Consider the following 23,531-nt stretch of genomic DNA (forward strand, 5'->3'; position numbering starts at 1 on the left):
CCTTCTCCAGAAGGTTCTGCAGCATTTTTCAGCACTGTTCCTGGCTACAAAGCCTCCAAGTCTTCTTCTGTGAGAATAAGTATATTTCTGGAGTCTTATTCCTGGAGATTCTGTGAAATACACTTCTGCTATGAAATGTCTCTTTAACAAAGTACCTGTCCTATTTAAATCAGTTAGACTCTGATGCTTGACACTGGGAGCTGTGACTGATAAAACAATATATAAATTACAAATCTTAACATTCTTATTTTATCATCTAGATGAGAGGCACACAACAGGACCTTTTAGGAAAGAGTTAAGTGTGAGAAGAATTGTATAATAGTAGATTAAATCACTGTGAACTGACTCTCCACTGGGTACCAGTTCATGAACGACGAACCAGAGAAAAACTGGATAGGTGATCAGAAAGCCACTCTCTGGCCATGCCTCTATAGAAATGTCCATGTCCTAGGGGCCAGAATGACTTAGAAGAATTATGCATAGGCACCTTTTTGCTTCTCGTTGAAAAATGCCCCAAATCCACTACTTCTCTGGTTGAAAAAATGTACATATTGAAACTTGTTTTTTCTTTCGTTTCTGGGCTTAATTCTACAATGAAAAAATTCATGGCAAAATTTATTGACATAACCACAGACAATCTACTTTCCTTCAATCTTTTTTTTTTTTTTTTGCCTTGTTTACTATGTATCCCAAGTTACTAGGAAAATAGCTGATGCAGAGTAAGTGTGCAATGAATATGTTAAGCAAAGATAGCAAATACTAATGTAGCACTTATGAGCCAGGTTTTCACATATGTCAACTGGCTTTCTCCTCACAATAACCTTCTGAGATAGGCATTATTTTTAGCTGCCTGCCCCCTACTTTTTTTTTTAATATTATTTTTATTTATTTATTTTTAGCTGCCTGCCCCCTACTTTTTTTTTTTAATATTATTTTTATTTATTTATTTTTGGCTGTGTTGGGTCTTCATTTCTGTGCGAGGGCTTTTCTCTAGTTGCGGCAAGCGGGGGCCACTCTTCATCGTGGCGCGCGGGCCTCTCACTATCGCGGTCTCTCTCGTTGCGGAGCACAGGCTCCAGACGCGCAGGCTCAGTAGTTGTGGCTCACGGGCCCAGCCGCTCCGCGGCATGCGGGATCCTCCCAGACCAGGGCTCGAACCCGTGTCCCCTGCATTTGCAGGCAGACTCCCAACCACTGTGCCACCAGGGAAGCCCCCCCCTCCCCTACTTTTTTTTGACAAGAAATGAACCATGGAAGATCTAAGTAACTTGCCCAAGAAAGTGAGCAAATGTGATCCTAACTCAGGAAAGCTGACTCCAGAGTCTGTGCCTTATTTTTTTTTTTATTCAGCTGATAGTCATTAAGCACTCAGCATATGTCAAGCACAAAAGATTCAATGATGAGTATGATATTATTTTGCCCTCAAGAAGCTCACTCTATCAGAGAGAAACACATATAACAAATAATTACAAGGGCAATATGGTAGATTCTATCATGAAAAATATAAATGAGGTTTGTTGGGACACAAGGAGGTTGTGATAAACTTTACTCTGGATGAAGGATGGTCAAGGAGGGGAATCTGAGGGTGGAGGATGCTTCAGCTGAGACTTAAAATAATTTTTTATAAATCCAGAATCACATTCTAGGTGAAAGGAACAACTTATGCAAAAGGTAAAATAGTGTGTTTGTGAATATAGTGAGGCACAATTGAGTCATGAAGCTGGAGATGTAGCCAAAGGCTGTATAAGAGAAAAACTTATATGCTATAATAAAGAATTTTTACTTTATTCTAAGGCAATCAAAAACCATTGAAGAAACAAATAGGGGAGTAATATGAATAGATATGCATTTAAGAAACATTTTTTTCTAGTTGTATAGGATTGATATAAATAGTGTCGAGGGGCTTCCCTGGTGGCGCAGTGGTTGAGAATCCGCCTGCCAATGCAGGGGACACGGGTTCGAGCCCTGGTCTGGGAAGATCCCACATGCCGCGGAGCAACTAGACCCGTGAGCCACAGCTACTGAGCCTGTGCGTCTGGAGCCTGTGCTCCGCAACAAGAGAGGCCGCGACGGTAAGAGGCCCGTGCACCGCGATGAAGAGTGGCCCCCACTTGCCGCAACTAGAGAAAGCCCTCACACAGAAACGAAGACCCAACACAGCCAAAAATAAATTAAAAAAAAAAAAATTGGTGTCGAGGTTAGACTGAAGAAGGTAAGTTAGGAGACTACTGAAATAGCAGATTAAATACATGAGGACTTAAACGGGTCAGAAGTTCTAGGGTAAAGAGGGCATTGACTCAAAATATAATTAAAGATAGAATTGGAAGAGCTTATAAATCAATTGGATATTGGTGAAGAGGGGTAATAATAAAAAGGTAGAATTCTTCTGTTTCTCTCTTTTGGTTTGCATTAATTAATGTAAGATATATGTTACCCCTGGTTTTCTTTTTCTTTAAAATTTTTTCATTCTTTTTGCAAGCTTTTTTTTGTATCACTGCTCCTTAAGACTAAGTTTTAGCCCCTTTTATTGTACTTTTATGTTTATTTATATCCAAGTGCCTTTTTTGTTTTAAGATGTCTTACGTCTGTGTTAGATTGAAATCTTGTATACATGTATGTGTGTGTGTGTGTGTGTGTGTATAAAAAACATACATCTACATAAAACTTCTAGAAGGTGTCCTTTACTGCAAATTGAATGTTTTTATGTATCCTGTTCTTTTTAGTTTGTCAAATAAGTATTGTTGTTTATATTACTAATATGTTTGATGGCCCAGTTGAGGGTACATCTTTTACATGTTCTTTTAATGTACCTTCAGCATTTTTGGATGCTGGGATATGGCTCTATAAATAACACTTTGGGGAAAGTAGAGGACAAAGTTTTAGTAGTGAAAGCTGGCATTACTTATTCATAAACCTCCCTCTTTGAAGTCAAATATTCCTACTTTCAAATTAAGTATTTTTATTAAAAATTTAGAAGTTTTGCTCTTTATAGCTAAATATGACCAAAGCATAATTGTTTTGAGCGCAGAAAGAGCTGAAATTAATTGAATGATAGTGCTTCTCTCAGAGATTTATACAACAAACCTGCATAATTCATGCATGTGTATACATTACAAATCTTGTCTCAAGAGAATTTCAAGCTAAGTGAGCCATTTTTATTCCATTAGATATGTATGTACATTTTTTAAAATTAATTAATTAATTAATTTGGCTGCACTGGGTCTTTGTTGCGGCGTGTAGGATCTTTTTAGCTGTGGAATGCAGGCTCTTAGTTGCAGCATGCGGGATCTAGTTCCCTGACCAGGGATCTAACCCAGGCATTGGGAGCACAGAGTCTTAACCGCTGGACCACCAGGGAAATCCTGTACATATTTTTATACATTGCACAGATATAGAGATAGATGAATAGACAGATGATTGATATGTAGATAGGTTGGTAGATAAAACTTTTACTAAAACAGTACTGACAATGCCTAGCAAAATGCTATAGAGATAGTTGGTGCTCAGTAGCTATTGGTTGAGTAAATAAATGTATAAGTGAAGCTATATACGATCACTCACATTTAGGGATGCAGTGATTTCAAAGGAAAAAGTTACTATCTTAATCTTTTTTCTGAATGTTTTGCATCATCAGTCTCTTAGGATCCAACAGTCCAACTAGGACACACTCATAGCTTCAGGCAGCATTACTACTGAACCAAGTAAAATTGTAGTCTTCACTTCCAAATATATTGCGTTATATGAAGAATCATGACTTACATTTGCCTTGATTCTTCTTTTCCCTTGATATTAAAAATAAGGATAAAGTATTGTCTTTTATTGTCATCATAAATACCTCAACTTAATTTTTTGATGTCATAGTAATTCTGCTCAACACATTTCTACTGCTATTGCTACATGATGCTTGGCAATACATCAGATTCACAAACTCAATGAATAATAACAATTCACTAAAAAAAGAACATACAGACTAGTTTTTTTTTTTAGCACCATGAACATCTTTTTATAAAAAGACCACCTGAAAATAAATTTTCCTATTTTCCAATGTTCTTTACCTTTTTGTATGTGTTTATTACCTTCGTGTATTTTTTGGTTTCTTGGTACAGGCTTCTCCTCCCTCTAATGATGTCAACTGCTCTTCACAGCGTCACAGCACTGCCCATATTCTTCCATAAATGTTCTGATCACTTGCAATGTTATCCAGAGACCTCTTCTGCATATACTTTGTCAGTGATTGACATGTTATTGTTATATGCATCAGCTTCAGTAACTCCACCTACAAGTCATAAAATGTTCAGTGTCAAAGATTGTCAGCCAAAATACCAAAAAATAAAATCATAGGATTATGTGGGGAAAAAATAGAATTTTAATTTTTAAATTAGATTTTTATAAAATCATAAAATTTTCACACTCCTGGGAAAAAAAGTGACTATTTGCTCATGATATTACTATTGACTATTTGCTCATAATATTACTATTCACTCCTTGATATTTTGGGGGGCATCTACTCTCTACCAGGAAGCTAAATATTGGGATTTGAGGATGCATGAATTCAGTTAAAGGAAAGGGTCGTATTATCAAATAATGAATGTGAAATGGATAGGTAGATAATAGAGGTATGTACTGACCATATAGGAATACAATAAAAGAAGCAGTAATAGGGAACTCTGTATAGAGAAGTCAGGAAAGGTTTCAAATAGAAAATAATTTTTGAGCCAAGACTCAGAAGTGTATAGTGAATGAGGAAAAGCCCTAACCTGAAGCTCCAATGCTAGGGATGTCAAATTTTATACTGTAAAGTTTTAAAGTAAATTTTTAAAACATAAAGAGAAAATTCAGGGCAAAAAGAAAGCATGTTTGAATTCAAACATATCAAAATCTAGACAAACACAATATATCAACCACAAATTTTTATGCTCATCACTTAAAAGAAAGAACTGATTATTCTTTCAAACCTTGAATCAACTGACATTTTTGCTAACATAAATAGCACATTTTTGGTATTGTTTCTGTCTGTTTGACAATGATGCATATAACATTAATACATCATAACCCTTCCTAGTTTTATTAAGAATGAGGTTAGTGACGGGTAAAATTGCTGAGTTACTGGCATTGAGCATGAGCTGTTTTTTCCACTCTAGTGAGGCAGTTATCATCTACTCTTCTGCCAGTCTTCCATCACACTTTTTTCTACTGGGTGTACTTCTAAGAGTCACAATAATAGTGAGTCACCATAAAAAGTCTGTCCTTTTCTTTCCTTACTCATTATGCTAGCATGAGTTTGCATTTTTATCAGTGGAAATGTACAATGTCTTTTCCTGTAATGATAATAACAGTGGCAAGTTGGGTAGGCAGAGTGTGAACTCTTTCCTGTGCTGGAGAAATCTCCTTAGGAGAAGTGTACATCCATGAGAGACTCTTGTAATATACTTGACTAATCTATGAGCTGATATCAGATTGGCGTGAGCTATGCAAATATTATAACATTTTGTGATCATGCCACATTTTCTCCTTTAGATTCCAAAATTAGACCACGTATATCATCCGTGTTTCTTTTCATGGATGAATGAGATTTAAAAAAAGAGTTGAAGTGTGATTTAGTAACTTACCCAAGATTATAGCATATCTAATATAAAGGAGGGAATGAGTACTATCCCCATTCCTGACTTTGGTTAATCCACCTGTGAACAAAACTGCATTTTTCTTCTTGCAGCCCAATCTATATTTGAATTTAATTTTTAAGTACCAATTTCATGAACTGTTTCATGTGAATTTGCATATGGTATTCTGGCCAGAATTCTTTATTACATTTTATTTGTGTAATTTGATTTCTTCCTGAGCATTATGATGATCCACCCTTTCATCTAACCCTTCACTCTATAGACACCAGCAATTGCGAAGAATGAAAGTCAGATTTAAAATCCAACTCTACTAGTTGCATAATATGAAACACAGTAAATGATGGAAACAAAATCTTGGAATATTTTAAGACAGACGTTATGTAAACTGCAGAAAACAGGGGGCAGTAAAATTGATGCATTGACACTGACATACCAAACTAGTGTAGCAATTACAGTTGTATTTAGTAATAGCACATAGTGCTGAAGAAGAAACTTATAACTTTAAACTAAATTTATGTATCCTTCTACTGTTTATGTTGTGTCATCTCCCACAAGAAAATATATTTAAAGATGATAGGCAGGTTGTTTTAAAAATGTCAACTTGGTGTTAAAAACTCTATTAGTGAGTGATGGGAACAGTGACCAACTGAAAAGTATATGCCCCAACTAAGACAGGTGGCCACTACTTTGTTCCAGCAAGCCACTGCCATGTTGGAATATGGCATATTGCCAGATCTTCAAAATTTTCAAACATAAGCAGAAATCTTGATTTTTTGGTAGGTTTTAATTAGTTCAAGACTTTAAAAACATTGAGTGGGTCAATTAATCTTGTCTCTGGGCCACAGCTTGTCATCTGGGCCTCTAGGCAGAGACGTGATTCTATAGTAATGATCATTGTGCCCTTCAATAAGGATCTTGGTACTGGTCAAGTTCCCATGTCCTTTGCTCTTTCACTGTCTTTTTAATCAGTACTTCCTATTTCTCGGTGTGTCATAAGAAAGCCATAGAATATCCCCATTATATTCCTATAGATGGAAAGACTTGCCATAGTTGTAAACAGTTATTATGCAAAGAGTTGTTATTTGTGCCCATGCATTTTTTTCTGTCTGTGGTCTTCAATGACAGTTATTGTTCCCTCCAGCCTAATGTTATTAATACCCTTAAATAAAACTTGATTACGCAAAACTTTTTATTATATAGAATTATGATTTTTTGAACTTAAAGGAAAGAATATGAATTGTTTATTTTCTATACCCCCTCTTGAAAAAGTAAAGTACACATTTTGTTCATTGTTCTAACCCCAGGTTCTAGGACATTCTCAGGCAAATAGAAGGTTGAATGAAGTTCATTTATTAATGGAAATTTGCTATTTTATTCATTCATTCGTTAAGTAAACTTTTCCTTAGCATAAACTATGTGTCAAGCATGTTAATAAATATCTATTGATATATGTGGATCATTAACTAGGGCTAAAAACCCATTCTGCTTAGGAAAAGATTACACTGGCCTTTAATTTAATGAGATATAATTTATATTTTTTCAGCTTTATTGAGGTATAATTGAAAAAATTATAAGATATTTAAAGTGTACATCGTGATAATTTGATAGACATACACACTGTGAAAGGATTCCTCCCATCTAGTTAATTAACACACCCAATGAAATGTAATTGACGTTTTAAAGTGTAAACCTACATTTTGGCTTCAATTCTCTGAAGGACTTTTGGGAGGGTATCAATTTTTTGTCTTAATTCTCCTTCCTAGATAGTGTAGTAAGATCAGATAATACTGTATATCTCGAAGCAAATGTCTGACTGCCACTTGGTTAATCAGAACTTTAACCCTGTATACCAGATACCCGTGGGGGTAAGCCAGACACTACAAGTCCACTAGCAAGAAAAAAAATCACAAGTCAAGATCTCATGAGTTAACTTTAAACTTATTCTTGGTTTAAAGCTTTAGAATTTGATCCCTTAGAACTATTTAACTCCATGTTTTTTTAAAAAAAAAAAGTTAGTGCTCCTATTTGATTAATAGTAATAATGCCCCTTTGCTCACTTGACTATTCTCTACTAAGACAAAAATTTTTAAATCCCATCTCAAAAACAGTATTTGTTAGTCATGTAGATATCAAGGGTAAAATGAAATCCCAACTTCAAAGGCGTTCAAATAGGTGTGTTCTTGGAGAGTCATCTGTCTATGTCCTTATTTTTTGACGTTAAGATTTTTAGCAGTATGCCAGCTGCTTCACCATATCAATCAGTCAATCAGTCAATCATATACTTGTGTCAGATCACATTCTGTAGTAACAGCAGGGCTGGATCACCAAAATTAATAGGAGTTTCAACCCTCCAATTCAGCCAGGATCACTGTGCTAACGTAACCAAAATCAAAAGTAGCGCCATGTGTGAAGATAGAGACACACTAGCATAATATGGCCTATTTATATTGGTTATATTTAATGGTTATATTCTTCAATTGAACTCTGGATGTGTCATCAAACCAGAAGGCCACCTTGAAGATGGGAATGTCTTTCTGTAGAATGAAAATCTGGCTTATAAACAACAAAATATATTTCTTTTTCATAAAGGGTTTTCATTTTCTTTTTGAGATTCGTCTTTGCCATGTTGGGTATGAGTTGCCTCATTAACATTTGTTCCTTTCTAAGGGTAGTAGGCAGAATAATGGCTCCTGAAGATATCTATGTCTTAATCCTCAGAGTTTGTGAATATGTTAAGTTACATGGCAAAGAAGAATTAAGGTTGCAGATGAAATTACAGCTGCTAAGTAGCTGACCTTTTGCCAGGGAGATAATCCTGAATATTCTGGATTAGTCCAGTGTAATCACAGTGGTCCTTAAAAGTGAAAGAGGGGATCACAAGAGAAAATCAGAGAGGTGGCAGAATGAGAAAAAGTTCAACTTGATAGAGGAGGGGGGCCATGAGCCAATGAAAGTGGGCAGTCTCTAGAACTGCAAGAGGCAAGAGAATGGATTCTCTCCTAGAGCCTGCAGAAAGGAATGCATGCCTTCTGACACCTGCCAACAACCAGTAAGACCCATTCAGGGCTTCTGACCTACAGAACTGTAAGATATTAACTTTGTGGTAATTGTTACAACAGCCAAGTAAACTAATATACTGAGGAAACAGGTTTTTTTTCAGAAGCGTCTGTCACTGAAATTGCATTAATAAAATAAAAGTTAAAATTTTCAGAATTTTCTTAAGGCAGTGTCCATTCATTCATTCATTCATCCATTCATTTTCAGGAGGTAATCCGTAGCAGCCAGGTCGACATTGCAGGACACAACCAGGAAATGGAAAAAAATGAACAAGAAACTTACAAAGCACACAAAATTGATGTTCTTGGAACAGAAATGGTAACTATTTAGAAAGACAACACTTTCCACACAGTTTGCAGAACTGTGTGGAAATTCTGACCTTGTTATAAACAGTTGCTTTTATTGTCCTTTATGTATTTAATATCAATACACATCAGTGTCTCTTTCCCTACTTTGGGGTTGATATTCTTTGAAAAATAAAATGAGCACCCTAAAAATATAGGTGCACTTTAGGTGTCAATTCATATTTGTTCTGTTATAGCATGAACCCATGCATTAAAATAAATGATCAAAGTGTAATCAATGTGCACTGAAGTCTTGGATGAAAATCACTGTGCAATGAAGAATATGTGTGCAATACTGAAATAATTGACTTCTTAAAAACAATGATTTATTTAAAATTATCTTTAAACACAGGTCTCTCATCTTGAAAAACACACTGAGGAAATAAATCAAGCTTCTCCACTCCATCAATATGTTCAAGAAACAGGTAAGAATCTGGTATTATTTCACCCCAATATATCTTTTTCCTATTGATGTTTCTGTGTTTGAATGGAGGACTTCCAAAGCACAAACCTTCCCACTAAATAAAGTTAGTAACTATGACTTATGATCCCAAAGGGGACAGAGTAGTATTTCTATATATAATTAGGTTCTGCCTGTGGTACGAGATGCAGTAAGCTTCTAAAATAGTTCATTGCCCTTCAACCCTATGATGTATTCATCCAAAACGCCTAGAAGGTGATAAGCCAGCCAGCCATGCATTTTGCTCAGGGATCCAGAATAAAACTTGATGTTATCAAGCTCCCTGGGAACAGAAAAGTTATCTAGATTGTATTACTTTTAATAACAAATTTAAGCACGTTTAAGTCTAATTCTCTAACCCACAGATATGAGATGAGACTACAGGCAAACCTGTGCAAGTTTGCATAAGATGGGTACAGGGTGTCTTGCCTATAAAAGGGGAATGAGAAGTTTTGCTGTCCCAAAGTGCTAAAAGGGTAGATTTTAGCCAACTGTGACCCAAACGTTATTTGACTATACCTGAATTTGGTTTTTAGTTTTGCTTAAAGAAGTAGCTCTTCCTTTTCTGTTCTTCTACTGTTCTTTTCTTGTTTTATAACTTTTATTTTTCTTTTTGAGCATACCAGCAAAACATGCTTGTAGAAAATTCGGAAAATACATACAATTAAAATAAACAGCACTTTCATTACTTATGACTTTCCATCCAGAGATAATCACCACCATTTTTCCTCCTATATTTCTTGACATATACTAATTTACATAATGAAATACTGCCATATGTATACATTTATATCCTGAATATTTTTACTTAACTTACATTATGAGAAGTTTTCCATAGCATTATAATGTCTTCTCAAACATCATATTTATTAGTTACATAATATCTCTGGTGTTGTTTTCTGTTTGTAGTCATAGATACACCTGAGGATGAAGAGATTCCAAAGGTTTCAACTAAGTTTTTAAAAGAACAATTTGAAAAGTCTGCCCAGGAAAAGGTCCTTTATTCTGACAAAGAGACGACCCCAACCAAGCAGATTAAGGTAAGATAATTTCTCTGCACAGAGACATGTTAAGTGTAAAACCAGATGTAAATACATAACATTTTCAAATTATTGAATGTTTGAGGTGGTTTTTCAACAACAACAAAAAATATCCAGAGCCAGTACTTATTCTGTTCCGTAAGAAGAATATTATTCTATATGAGAAAAGCAGTAGAAAGAAAACTTTTCTCACTAGAGAAAATTAGGGAAGAAAAAATTATGTATGCACTAAAGTTTAATAACTAACATTAAAGTAATAAAGCCAATTTTAAAATGTCAGCTACTTACTCTGTTCTGTTTAAAATTCCAAGGAAAACAAAACAACCCTCAAAAGTCCTTTAAGACTTTTATTGTTTCCCTCTAGATTACTCTGCATAGCACATTACGTAAAGGAGGAAAAATAATCAAGATTACGTGTAAATGTTAAAATACTGACTCGTTGATGTATTGAATAGGGAATATAACTCTAAAAAGTGCAAATAGATTATAGGGACGATAGTAACAAATACTGACTGTTGCTCCTAAGTGAGTCTCTAAATGGAGTATACCACCCGTTGTTCCCAGTGCAGATGTCGTAGCAGGTGGACAGGTGAAGGGCAGTGCCTAAAAAGTCTCTACCACTACACTCATCTTTATAAGATTTGATTTTCTCTCCCTTAAAGATTGAAAGTGAATATGAAGAGACTTTAAAGCCATCATCAATTGTGGGTGCCTCTTCCACTTCTTACACTTCAACCAGCCAGAGGAAGGAAACATCAACCACAAGATACAGTGACCACACTGCCACTTCCTCGATTCTGGCACAAGTTAATGCCACTTCTTTGGAAAAGGCAGAAGAATTTCCTCCTCCCCGACCCGACATACTTCAAACTCCAATAGATGTGACAGCATTTTCCCAGTCCCCTGAACTCCCCAGCCCTCCTAGAATACCACCAGTCCCCAAAGAATTATATTCCAAGCAAAGAAATTTGTATGAATTAAACCGTCTATATAAACACATCCATCCTGAGTTAAGAAAAAACTTAGAAAAAGATTATATCAGTGAGGTTTCTGAGATTGTTTCTCGTCAAGTAAACCTGGGGAGCTCAGTTTCAGCAGATGTGCAACAAGCCCGGTATGTTTTTGAAAATACGAATGACATTTCTCAAAAAGGTCTGAACTCGGAAAGAGAACACTTGGAGTGGGATGAAATTCTGAAGGGGGAGGTGCAGTCCATGAGATGGATCTTTGAGAATCAGCCATTAGATTCCATTAACAATGGCTCTCCAGATGAAGATAACATCTCCAAGGGCATTGCTGATCGAGAAATCATTGCTGGTGGTGATGTGAAATATACAAAATGGATGTTTGAAACTCAACCCATCGATACTCTGGGGGATCATTCTTCTGGCACTGAAGAAAATGCTGAGAAAATTCCTGAGCTAGCCAGAGGAGATGTCTGCACAGCCCGGTGGATGTTTGAAACAAAGCCATTAGACTCAATGCATAAAATGCATCAAAGTCAAGAAGAATCAATAGTAACTGCCATAAAGGACATAACCGGGGGGGATGTCAAAACTGTGAGATACATGTTTGAAACTCAACATCTGGATCAACTTAGACACCTTCACTCAGTAGATGAGGTGCACCTACTGCAACTCAGGTCTGAGCTCAAAGAAATTAAGGGAAATGTTAAGAGAAGTATAAAATGTTTTGAAACTCAACCATTATATGTTATTAGAGATGGTTCAGGTCAAATGCTAGAAATTAAAACTGTTCACAGAGAAGATGTTGAAAAGGGGGATGTGAGAAGAGCACGTTGGATGTTTGAAACACAGCCCTTAGACACAATTAACAAGGATATAACAGAAATTAAAGTCATCAGAGGAATATCCATGGAAGAAAATGTCAAAGGTGAGGTGAGTAGGGCAAAGTGGTTATTTGAAACTCAACCTTTGGAGAAAATCAAAGAAGAGTCAGAAGAGGTCATCACTGAAAAGGAAACAGTAATAGGTACAGATGTCTCTAGAAAGTGTCGGATGTTTGAAACACAGCCATTAGATATTCTAAAAGAAGTTCCTGATGCAGACCCTCTAAGGTCTGAAGAGATAATAGGGGGTGATGTACAAACTACTAAGCATTTATTTGAAACACTTCCAATAAAGGCTTTAAAAGATAGCCCTGATGTTGGAAAACTTCAAAAAATTACTACTTCTGAAGAAGAAAAGGGGGATGTTAGGCACCAAAAATGGATTTTTGAAACCCAACCTCTGGAAGAGATTGGAGAAGATAAAAAAGAGTACATACGAACAGTGAAACTTGAAGAAGTTGACAGAGGAGATGTAAGGAATTACACACGTATCTTTGAATCAAACAACTTAATTAAATTTGATGCATCGCATAAAATAGAGGTGGAAGGAGTCACAAGAGGTGCTGTAGAGTTAAATAAATCACTCTTTGAAACAACACCGTTGTATGCCATTCAAGATCACCTTGGAAAATATCATCAAGTAAAGACAGTCCAGCAAGAAGAAATCCTAAGAGGGGATGTAAGAAGCTGTAGGTGGCTTTTTGAAACAAGGCCCATTGACCAGTTTGATGAAAGCATTCATAAATTTCAGATAATTAGAGGAATATCTGCTCAAGAAATACAGACTGGGAACGTGAAATCTGCTAAATGGCTGTTTGAAACCCAACCTCTTGATTCGATTAAATATTTTAGTAATATGGAAGAAGTAGAAAGTAAAACTGAACAAGCTACAGATATTATTAAAGGGGATGTCAAAACCTGTAGATGGCTTTTTGAAACCCAGCCAATGGAGTCTCTTTATGAAAAAGTTTCATTAATGACTGGCAGTGAAGAAATTCATAAGGGAGATGTCAAAGCCTGTACTTGGCTCTTTGAAACTCAGTCACTGGATTCCATAAAAGATGACTCCGAAGCAACAGTCAAATTGCAAACTGTAAAACAGGAGGAAATCCATGGTGGGGATGTTCGTACAGCATGCTTTCTTTTTGAGACAGAAAATTTGGACAGCATACAAGGAGAAGAAGGAAAGGAAATCAAGGCCGTGGAAATGGATATCCAAGCTGGGGATGTCTCCAGCCTGCGACATAAATTTGAAAGTCAGTCCTTAGATTCTATAAGTTCCAGTTCAGAGGAAGTTTTGAAAAAGATCAAAACCCTAAAGACTGAAGATATTCAGAAAGGCAATGTTTTAAATTGCAGGTGGCTTTTTGAAAACCAACCAATTGATATGATAAAAGAAAGCCAAGAAGGTGATAAATTAGTTAAGACAGTGACAGACATACAAGGTGGAGATGTAAGAAAGGGGTGCTTTATTTTTGAGACTTTTTCTTCAGATGAGATTAAAGAAGAATCTGACTATATTAGCACCAAGAAAACAATTACTGAAGAAGCAATAAAGGGTGACGTAAAAAGCTACAGAATGCTCTTTGAAACCCAGCCACTCTATGCAATTCAAGATGTAGAAGGGTTTTATCATGAAGTGACAACAGTTAAAAAGGAAGAGGTAATTCATGGAGATGTACGAGGGACAAGGTGGCTTTTTGAAACGAAACCATTAGACTCCATTAATGAATCAGAGACTGTGTATGTTATTAAATCTGTCACACAAGAAGACATTCAGAAGGGAGATGTTAGTTCTGTCAGATACAGATTTGAAACCCAGCCACTGGATCAGATTACAAAAGAACCACGTGATATCGTGCCCACTGTAGACTATATTCAAGGTGGGGATGTAAAGACAAGTAAACAATTCTTTGAGTCTGAAAATTTGGATAAGAAGACTTATATAAGAACAGTAAGTGTCAATGAAATACAAAAGGGCAATGTTAAAACATCTACTTGGCTATTTGAGACCCACACGCTAGATGAGCTGAGAGGAGAAGGGTCAGGATATGAAAATATCAAAACAGTCACCCAGGAAGATATGCAGAAAGGTGATGTGAAGCAGGCAGTATGGCTTTTTGAAAATCAAACTTTGGATTCTATTAAGGAAGCAGATGAAAGCATCACAAAAGTCACCAAGGAAGAAATCCCTCCTTCTGATGTCAAGACAACTACATGGCTCTTTGAAACTACACCCCTTCATGAATTTACTGAAAATAGGGTAGAAAAGGTGGAAGTTATTGGCAAGAGCATTAAAGAAACCTTAGAAGAACTCTACTCTCAAAAAGTTATTGAGGCTCCTGGAATCATCATTGAAGCTGACGAAGTTGGGGATGTTCGAATGGCAAAATACAAGCTCCTGAATCAAGCCTCTCCTGAGATACAGAAAGAAGAAATCCTCAGGGTTGATCTCAGAAGTATAATGGTGAAGCTACTTTCCAAAAGAGACTGTAAGAAAAGAGAGATTTTGGTTAGTGAAGAAGAGAAGGGAAACATTAATTTGACCAAAGCTCAATTATTAAACAGATCAACAGAATTTCATGCTGAAAAAGAAGAGATAGTGAGTGGTAATGTCCAACAAGCAATAAAAAACCTGTTCTCCGAGGAAGGATCTGTAAAGAAAGGCATTTTGATTCAGGAAGATGAAAGAGGAGATGTTCACATGACTATCTATTGTCTTCTTCATGAAAATGCTGGTGACACAATTAAGCGTGAAGAAGTAATAGGGGGTGATGTAAAATGTACCATTCATAATTTGCTATCTTCCATATCAAACAATAAAATATCTGAAAGGGCTAAAATCGATGCCTCTGAGAGGGGAAATGTTCAGTTTTTTACAACATGCATAGAAACTGGAGCTTTGGATTATCTCAGACAGCTCCAGACATGGTCAGATGAAACACTAACAGCTAGGAAACAAGAAAAAGAGGAAAATATAATTGGTGGCGATGTAGAAGGTACAAAACTGTTATTAAAGAAAAGGCAATCTCAGGTTGAACGTACTGTTAATGAAACTGACATCGTCTCAGGAGATGTGCATAATACAGTTAAGGTTCTTCTGACAGAGCCTCAGAGTACATCTTGTAAGTTACCCAAAGAAGAAATCATAAAAGGTGATTTGAAGTCAACCCTAAATTCCCTGAGCCAGGCCATAAGTCAGAAAACAGTGGCTAAAACAGAAGAAATTATAAAAGGTGACATGCTGGCCACACTTAAGGAATCAAGTCAAAAATGGAAAGAATCTAAACAGCCTGATGTCATCCCTGGGGATATAGAGAAAGCTACTGAATGCCTTGAAAAGACTGCAAACACAAGGATGGAAATCCTGAAAAAGGAGCTTATCCGAGATGACCTTGAAGCATCATTAAGGAATCTAAAAGAAGCACAAAGAGCTTTCAAAGAGGTAAATAAAAAAAGTGTAATCAAAGAAGATGTGCAATCTGTGATGGTAGGATCTGAGGAAGAGCAGAAAACCGAGAATCATCAGGTGGCTGTCCAGAGGGACAAAAAAAGCGTTCTTCAGCCAAGACCAGGACCATTTGAGCCGGCAGCCAGGTGGCAGGGGGGAACAGACATTCTTAATCAAACTATAGGCAAATCTTGTTATGGGGATTTAAGAGAAGAAAGAACTGAGGTTAATCGTCCAAAAGCCCCCAAGGGCACCATAAAGATTGTCATAGATCGTGAACAAAACAATGATGCCCTTGAGAAAAACCTTAGAAGGCTATCTAATTCACACCACAAAGCTATTAAAAATGTGTTGGAATCGGGAGACAGAATGGGTATCTGGACTGATAACGTAACAGAGCAACGTCTTAGAGATGAACGTGTGAGTGGACAACGGACTTCAACTGTGTCAGTTAGGGAACATCTAAAAACCAAGGAATCAGAGACAGTGAGAGAACAGAAGAAGGGTGCTGTCTTTACCCAATCTATTGATAAAACAATTGGAAAGCAACAGACTGAAACTTGTGAAGTGAGGAATGACCACCAGAAGATTGAGGCTTTCCCTGACAAGAGTCCTAAAAATACCAAAAACACTAAAACATCAACAGATACACAAAGCTCTAAGCCCAGTTTAACCCAGGGTCCAGTCAACAAGATGGCTGGAGAAACATGTGAAGTTTCAGAGGACTTTCAGAAGCAGACTCTGTTAAAGCAAGAAATGCAATATTCTAATAAAGATATAAAGAAAAAGAACGTGACCCCTCAACCAGTGTGGCAGACTTTGCCTGTGGATCAAGACATGTCAAATGTAACAGAAGTGAAAGTCTCCCCAAAAAGCCACAATAAATTTAAGGCAACTGACAAAAAGCAGACTGATATTCATCTGAAAAGCCAGGACTTTCTAATGAAGACAAATACTTCCAAAGACTTAAAAATGGCAATGGAAATGTCCTTTAATCCAATCAACTGTAACCCTGAAAATAATGCAAAAGAAAGTGAGTTCCCTCTTCCACCTCCATCTCCACCTCCTCCTCTACCTTCCAATTCATCAGCTGAAATTGAATTTCCTCTTCCTCCTCCACCTCCTTTCATGATGTTGCCTGAAAAAAATGTGTTTCTTCCCTCACTGTCCACAGAGAAGATAAAGGCTGAATTTGAGAATTTCCCAAGCCTCCCTCTTCCTCCACCACCAGAAGATGAGAAATTTGAAAGAGAATGTCTAGCAATGTTTCCACCACCTCCCCCTCCACCAGCTCCATCTCTAAAACCAGCACATCTCCTTTCCTCTTCTGTTCAAGAAAAGCACAGTGGAGCATTCATACAATATTCCCAAGAAGAAGCCTCAAGCTCTCAGGCTAAAATCATAACAGGAAAATCTGGAGGACGTTTGCCACCTCCCACACTCCCCAAACCCAAATTTCCCAAGCAGATAGAAGATAAGAAGAATCATAGTTCCCCAAAAGTTGAATTGGAAAATTCACCGCCAGATATGGAATGTAAAATTACTCCCTCAAAGGATCAGAAAAGAGTAATAATGGCAAGTAGCAGTGAACACATAGAGACAAAGCAGAATGTATCTAGAAAAAGTCTTGATAAAAGAAAACAATTATCTATGGACTCTACAAGGTCTCTCTCACAGACAGTTCCAGAAACTTCACCACCCAAGGAAAAACTGATAGCACCTCTCGTAAAATCTCATTCATTTCCAGCAGGTTCAGGACAGCAAAGTCCAAAACCTTATATGAGAAAATTTAAGACGCCGTTAATGATTGCTGAAGAAAAATACAGACAACAAAGAGAAGAACTTGAAAAACAGAAAAAACAGGAGAGTTCTTGCTACAACCTAGTCAAAACAGAAAGCCAAAATCAAAACATGTCAGAGTTGAAAAAGGAAGTGCTGTTACAAAAAACAAAGGAGGAGGTCCCCCTAGCTGGAATGGATTCAGGGGTCACTGTGTCCCAAACCAACCCAGTCTCTCAAAGTCTTTCTCAAGTACTAGGAGTGTGTACTGATAACCAGCTTTCCACAACACCAGCAGTGACATTCGCTGCCAAGAGACTCCAACATGTTCCAGCAGCCTCAGAAGACAAAGATACTGTGAAAAAGGAAGCTTTGCAGAGCTCAAGGGACATGACCCAATCTAAATCAGCTCGTGAAATTAAACAGAGTCACCAAGAATGTAGGACACAGCAAACACAACAGAAGAAGTATCTGGAGCAGTTGCACTTGCCCCAAAGCAAACCAGTTTCCCCCAGTTTCAAAGTTAAAACCATCAAGCTTCCAACTCTAGACCATAAGTTAAATAAAACAAACCGCAGCTATGAAAGCCATGAAAAGCAAGCTGAAGTTGATGTTCAAACCATTACCAAACAACAGTACCAGGAAACCGAGAAAACAGAAGCAAGGACTGAATGTAGCAATAAGCAATTGATGGCTGAAAAATATTATCCGTTACCTACAAAGGAGAAGACAGTAACAGTAAAACTGCCTACAGAATCCACAGAGAAAAGCCATGAAAGTAAGCTCAATATAGTTCGTGAGAAGCAAAAAGAATTTAGAGAATCTGAGAGTGGGAAACTTCCAGGAAGTGAAGAAACAATTCAGGGACCACCAATGATTGGTCCAAAGAAAGAGAAACTAGTAGTTGAAAGAAAACAAGAACATTTGACTAAATCAGCCCAGAAGGTAGTCAAACAAAAGGTTACTGATGCACATCTTGATTCACAGACTCAGAATTTTCAGCAAACATATATACAGACTTCTGAAAGTCAAGGTGAACATAAAAAATTGCCCCAGCCATGTAATAATCTGCAGGAAGAAAAGTGTCTTGGCGTCAAGGGCATACAACAGAAACAAGTCTTTTCTAACACTAAAGATTCAAAACAAGAGATTACACAGGACAAATCTTTATTTTCCTCTGTGAGAGAATCCCAGCAGGATGATGGAAAATGTGCTGTAAATATATTGGAATTCTTGAGAAAACGTGAAGAACTACAACAGATTTTGTCTAGGGTAAAAGAGTTTGAAGCAGAGCCAGATAAAAATGGCCTTAAAACATTTCAGATGCTCTTAAATATTGTTCCAGTATGGCTATTAAGTGAAGAAAAAAGAGAATATGGAGTTCGCATTGCTATGGAGAATAACATAGAAAAAATCAAAGAAGAAATAATGCACATTAAAACTCAGGCAGAGGATATGCTTGTGTCCTGTGTAAATATAATTCAAACAGCCATGATATCCTCTAAAGCAGGAAAGCAGAGAAATAAAGCTACTAGTGTTAATGAAACATTATCTAAAGTGTCTAATGCTGATGTCAGCTATAATAAAAACACTGAGCGGAAAGAAAATACAATTGTAGAAAAAACAGAGCACCACCAAGTAGCAACTCATCAAGAAGCAACTGCTCAGCATCAGGTGAAAACCCATCAGGAAATTAAACTAGATGATGCCAAGGCTTCTCCTCCCTCTTTAAAAACACGCCCGCCATCACCAGCTTTCATAACAATCGAGTCTACTGCACGGCAAACAGAAACCTCTGCTAAGGATGAGCTTTCCCAGTCCCCTAAAAAGGACAGTTTTGCTGAACCATCACCAAGACCTGTGTCACAACCACCTAGAATTCTCAGAGCAAATACCTCCCCGTCTCCACCCAAGAGTCACTCTGAACAGCTTGTCAAACTCAAAGACACCACTGCGAAGTTATCCAGGGGGACCATCCCAGGTTCATCCATAACCCCGGTTCCCATTGTAGAGAAGAGGTCTGAGATCATCACATCTCCTGCAACACTTCGTCGTCAAATTAAGATAGAGGCTCGTGGTAGGGACTCTCCACCAACAATCACAATACCTATAAGTGTAAATCACTCTGATAGTGGTTCCTTCAGAGAATCCATGGAAGCTCAAGAGGAAGAAAGGAAAGTAGGGAAAAGGACGACTTACGTTCGCAAAGATGGAGTAAATTCCACTAAGCGCATAGTGCCAGATACTGAGAGTTTTGACGCAGTCGAAATCATCCGCAAAGTCGAAAAACCTCACCTATCAGAGCACATGCAGAGGTATGAAGCCGCCAACCGGACTGCTCAAATGGCTGAAAATGTCATGAATGACCATGAAAATGAAATAAACAGATGGTTCAGGGGATTTGAGGATGGCCTAGGTTTTGACGCAAAGTCAAATAGAAGAGTTTATGCAAATGGAGAAGCAAACCATAATATAAAACAAGAAAGTCGTACATTTTGTAAGGAGGAATTTGGATTAACATCTTTAGAAAGCGCTAGCTTTACCGGCTTTTCTCACAGTCATCCTAGAGAGCTGCAAGAAATGATGCCTGTTAAGCCGCCCAGCATCCGCTCTGAAACAAGATCTCTAAGTGAACTTTTCTCAGGTGTGGATGCATTTGAGAGTCAAGTTGTTGGGTCGAAGATGATGGTCTCTTCATCACAAGGCTCAGAAGCTGGCAGATCCGGCTCTGACTTCAAGCACGCCCCACCAACCTATGAGGATGTCATCGCTGGCCATATTTTAGATGTTTCTGATTCACCTAAAGAACTCAGGAGGAATTTTCAACAGGCGTGGCAGGAGAGTGAAAGAGTGTTTAAAAACCTGGGATGTGCAACCTCAGATGCTTCTGCAACTGAGATGAAAACCACCTTTCAAGAGGAAGCTGCATTTATAAGTGGTAAATGAGCTTGCAAAGAGTGAAGATTAACCCATTTAAAGGCACCTGTTCCATAACTAAGACGATTTGCAGATAAATGAGTACCTGGAAAGTACTAAACAACATAACCTAAAACTAACAGCTTTCCCTGGTTGTTGATATCCTTTCCTTTACAATGCTTGCTTTTACTACTTTCTCTTTACAAAGGAATTTAATATGATTCACCAGCACTGTGTGAGAGTAACAAATACTACTATATAGATTATTGAGACCTGTGTTTGTCAACGTAAATAAGGCTTTGGATAAAGCAGCAGGTATAATAATAATTGTTATTGTGACAGTATTAACTATTATATGGAACTATATATTTATTAATCATTGTATACCATTAGCACATTACGAATATTTCTTATGAAAAGTTATTATTTCAACCACTTGTTAAAGACAATATTAGATAATATTCCTTGACCTACTACTGACGGATTTTTAACTGTCAGACTTAAGTGGTATTTGAGTTTGAATTCAACACAACCTGTTAATAATCCAAGAAACAATTTACACTCTTCATATGTGTTTTAAGGATTTTTATTGATTGGGATCTCTGACAAAAGTGTAGGTATGGAATTAGACCTTTTGTATATAAATTATTGTTACTGAGTTGGATGGAATTAGCTTTCTCTACTGCCACTGTTTTTTTTTTCTATAAATGATATTTTTCACCTTTTTTAAACCCCAAATTATAACTCAACTGGCCTCATTCATAGATAAACATGGACAATAATTTTAAAATATGATTATATTTGGAAGGAGGGAGATTTAAAACATATGAACTTAGTACAAATTTTTTAACGTCAGAGAACAGCTCATTTCTTTATATTTTCCTACTTCTTACAATTAATGAGGCTTCACAATAAAAAGACTTGACATAATTAATGTAGTGCATTCTTTTAGACAGATTGAAATAGCGAGTTTCAAAATAAAAACTGCTGAAACTAATAATTCTGCCTCTATCATATTTGCAACATATGTGTCTAGTTTATCAGGTTAATATGATTTCTTAATGTACTTGCTTCTGGCATAATTAAGCAAAGCTGTCTAATTAATTTCAAATGCTTAGTTTCTAAGACAACTACAAACAAAAAACACAAGGAAAATGGTATTAAATATAGAAGTGTGTTTCCTATTAGTACAAAATAAACAAAGGGGATATCTCAGTAGCCCAAATTGAGCATCAAAGCATTAAAGTGTATGTATTTTTTTATATAAAGAACATTGAGCATATATGCTCTTGTATATAACTACTAGGAAAGCTTAGTTATTCTCACAGGATTGTTGTGAAGATCAAAACAATACTCCGGTGAAAGTTCTGTGTCAGTTTTGAACCATTATGCAAACACAGGTTAGTAATATAACTACTGTTATTCATAGGAGCTGGCATTCACATGCAAGCAGCAGCATGTGACTATAGGTAGAGGTAGGAAAATCATAAGAGGCAGATATAAGAATCCCCAGAGCCATAAAATCTTAAGCCATTTAGATTGAGGACAGATGGCCCTGAACATTTCAGTGTATTTAGGAGGCTCGTCTTAAAGTTAAGAATTGGTGTTAGAGAGTCAACACTAAGTCATCAAGAAAATATCTAAACAAATACAGTATCAGCTGAAAAAGATACGTATATATTTTGGAAAAATCTCTTCAGAATGCTTTAAAAACAAACACTTTGGGCCAAGTTAGGTGTAAACCTTTATATATATGGAAAGCCGAGTTATTTAGAATAAGTGTTCTCAGGGCTCCTCATGGCTGAGTTCCCTATATATTCTTTTTAATGTATTAAAGTTAATGAACACGTTATACTCATGTATATTTCCTGAAATAATAAAATCCACTTTTACAATGTACAAATAATAGGGACACCAGAATAAGGTTGATTGTACCAGGACCTTAAACCTGATGGTGGGACGCCCTGCATCCGGAGGAGCAACATGCAGGGCAGTGGTGTTAGCGCTTTCTACGCTGATTGCATGGCCAGTTAACATGCTGTTGCTGTTTGTTTTGTTTTTACAATGTGACTGAAGACAATATTACATAAGCTTTTATAAATTTTTATTTTTAGAAACTGCAACTCCAAGACAAGGAAATATGTATACTTTGTCAAAAGACGGTTTATCCAATGGAGTGCCTAGTAGCAGACAGGCAGAGTTTTCATAAATCCTGTTTCCGCTGCCACCATTGCAACAGTAAACTGAGGTAAAATGTTTTGTGGTCTGGGCACAAATATTTGAAGAGTCTGCAGTATACTTATAACATCATGTCTCTAGAAAGATGTCAACTTTTCCAGATCCTGTTGCCATCAGTTAAAACAACACCAAATAGGAATGTGGTCATGTTCTGTTATGTGTTGCTCAGCATGGCTGTGACGTTTTTCCTTTTGACATTTTGCTTTCTTAATCAAATCCAGAAGGGTCCCTTTTGTCCCAGCATGGAGATCACATAAATAAGAAAAATCAAGTTTTACTCTCACCACCATCAACCTGCCCCAATGGCATGCTCCATAGTGCAGGGGTAACGATCTTTCTAAAATGCAAATCTGAGAGCCCTTCTCAGTTTAAAACATATAATGGCGTCCTTTCTGCCCCAAATTAACATCTAAATATGAATTAAAAGGCAAATCAAGATCTTGTCCCTTCTCATCTCCCAACACCCCTTCCTCCTGTTGCATGTTACTTTTCATGAATTTCTTTCAGTTCCTCAAAATCATTATTTTTTCTCTCACATCTAGCTGGTTCCAAATGTTATTGCTGCTCCTTGGAGGAGTTTTCCCATGCCTCTCTCCCAGCTCTCCACCCAGCTAATAACCACTCATTCTTCAGATCTCAACTGAGACTTTATGTCTTTGACGAAACCTGCTTTAACTCCCCTATGTGGATCACAACATTCCCTGTGCTTGCCCCGTTCTTAACACAATCTAATGTAGTTGTCACTGGCTGTAGGAAATGTATTAATGTTTGTCTTG

At 37.0% G+C, this 23,531-nt stretch overlaps 1 protein-coding gene across 2 annotated transcripts in view; it reads left to right on the plus strand.

The window, feature by feature from the left end:
• Nucleotides 1-23,531, plus strand: part of XIRP2 (xin actin binding repeat containing 2) — a 71,532-nt gene that overhangs the window by 42,217 nt on the left and 5,784 nt on the right. The window contains exons 4-8 of one of the 2 annotated variants that reach the window (XM_007183218.2): nucleotides 8,886-8,996; nucleotides 9,375-9,447; nucleotides 10,392-10,522; nucleotides 11,185-20,539; nucleotides 22,632-22,765. In XM_007183218.2, the coding sequence (XP_007183280.2) occupies nucleotides 8,886-8,996; nucleotides 9,375-9,447; nucleotides 10,392-10,522; nucleotides 11,185-20,539; nucleotides 22,632-22,726 (9,765 nt within the window). In that variant the 3' untranslated portion in view covers nucleotides 22,727-22,765. The remainder of the gene's footprint in view (nucleotides 1-8,885; nucleotides 8,997-9,374; nucleotides 9,448-10,391; nucleotides 10,523-11,184; nucleotides 20,540-22,631; nucleotides 22,766-23,531) is intronic. The other variant, XM_007183219.3, reaches the window with a different exon arrangement.

Source organism: Balaenoptera acutorostrata, chromosome 8, assembly GCF_949987535.1.
Source record: "Balaenoptera acutorostrata chromosome 8, mBalAcu1.1, whole genome shotgun sequence".
Lineage (NCBI taxonomy): Eukaryota > Metazoa > Chordata > Mammalia > Artiodactyla > Balaenopteridae > Balaenoptera > Balaenoptera acutorostrata.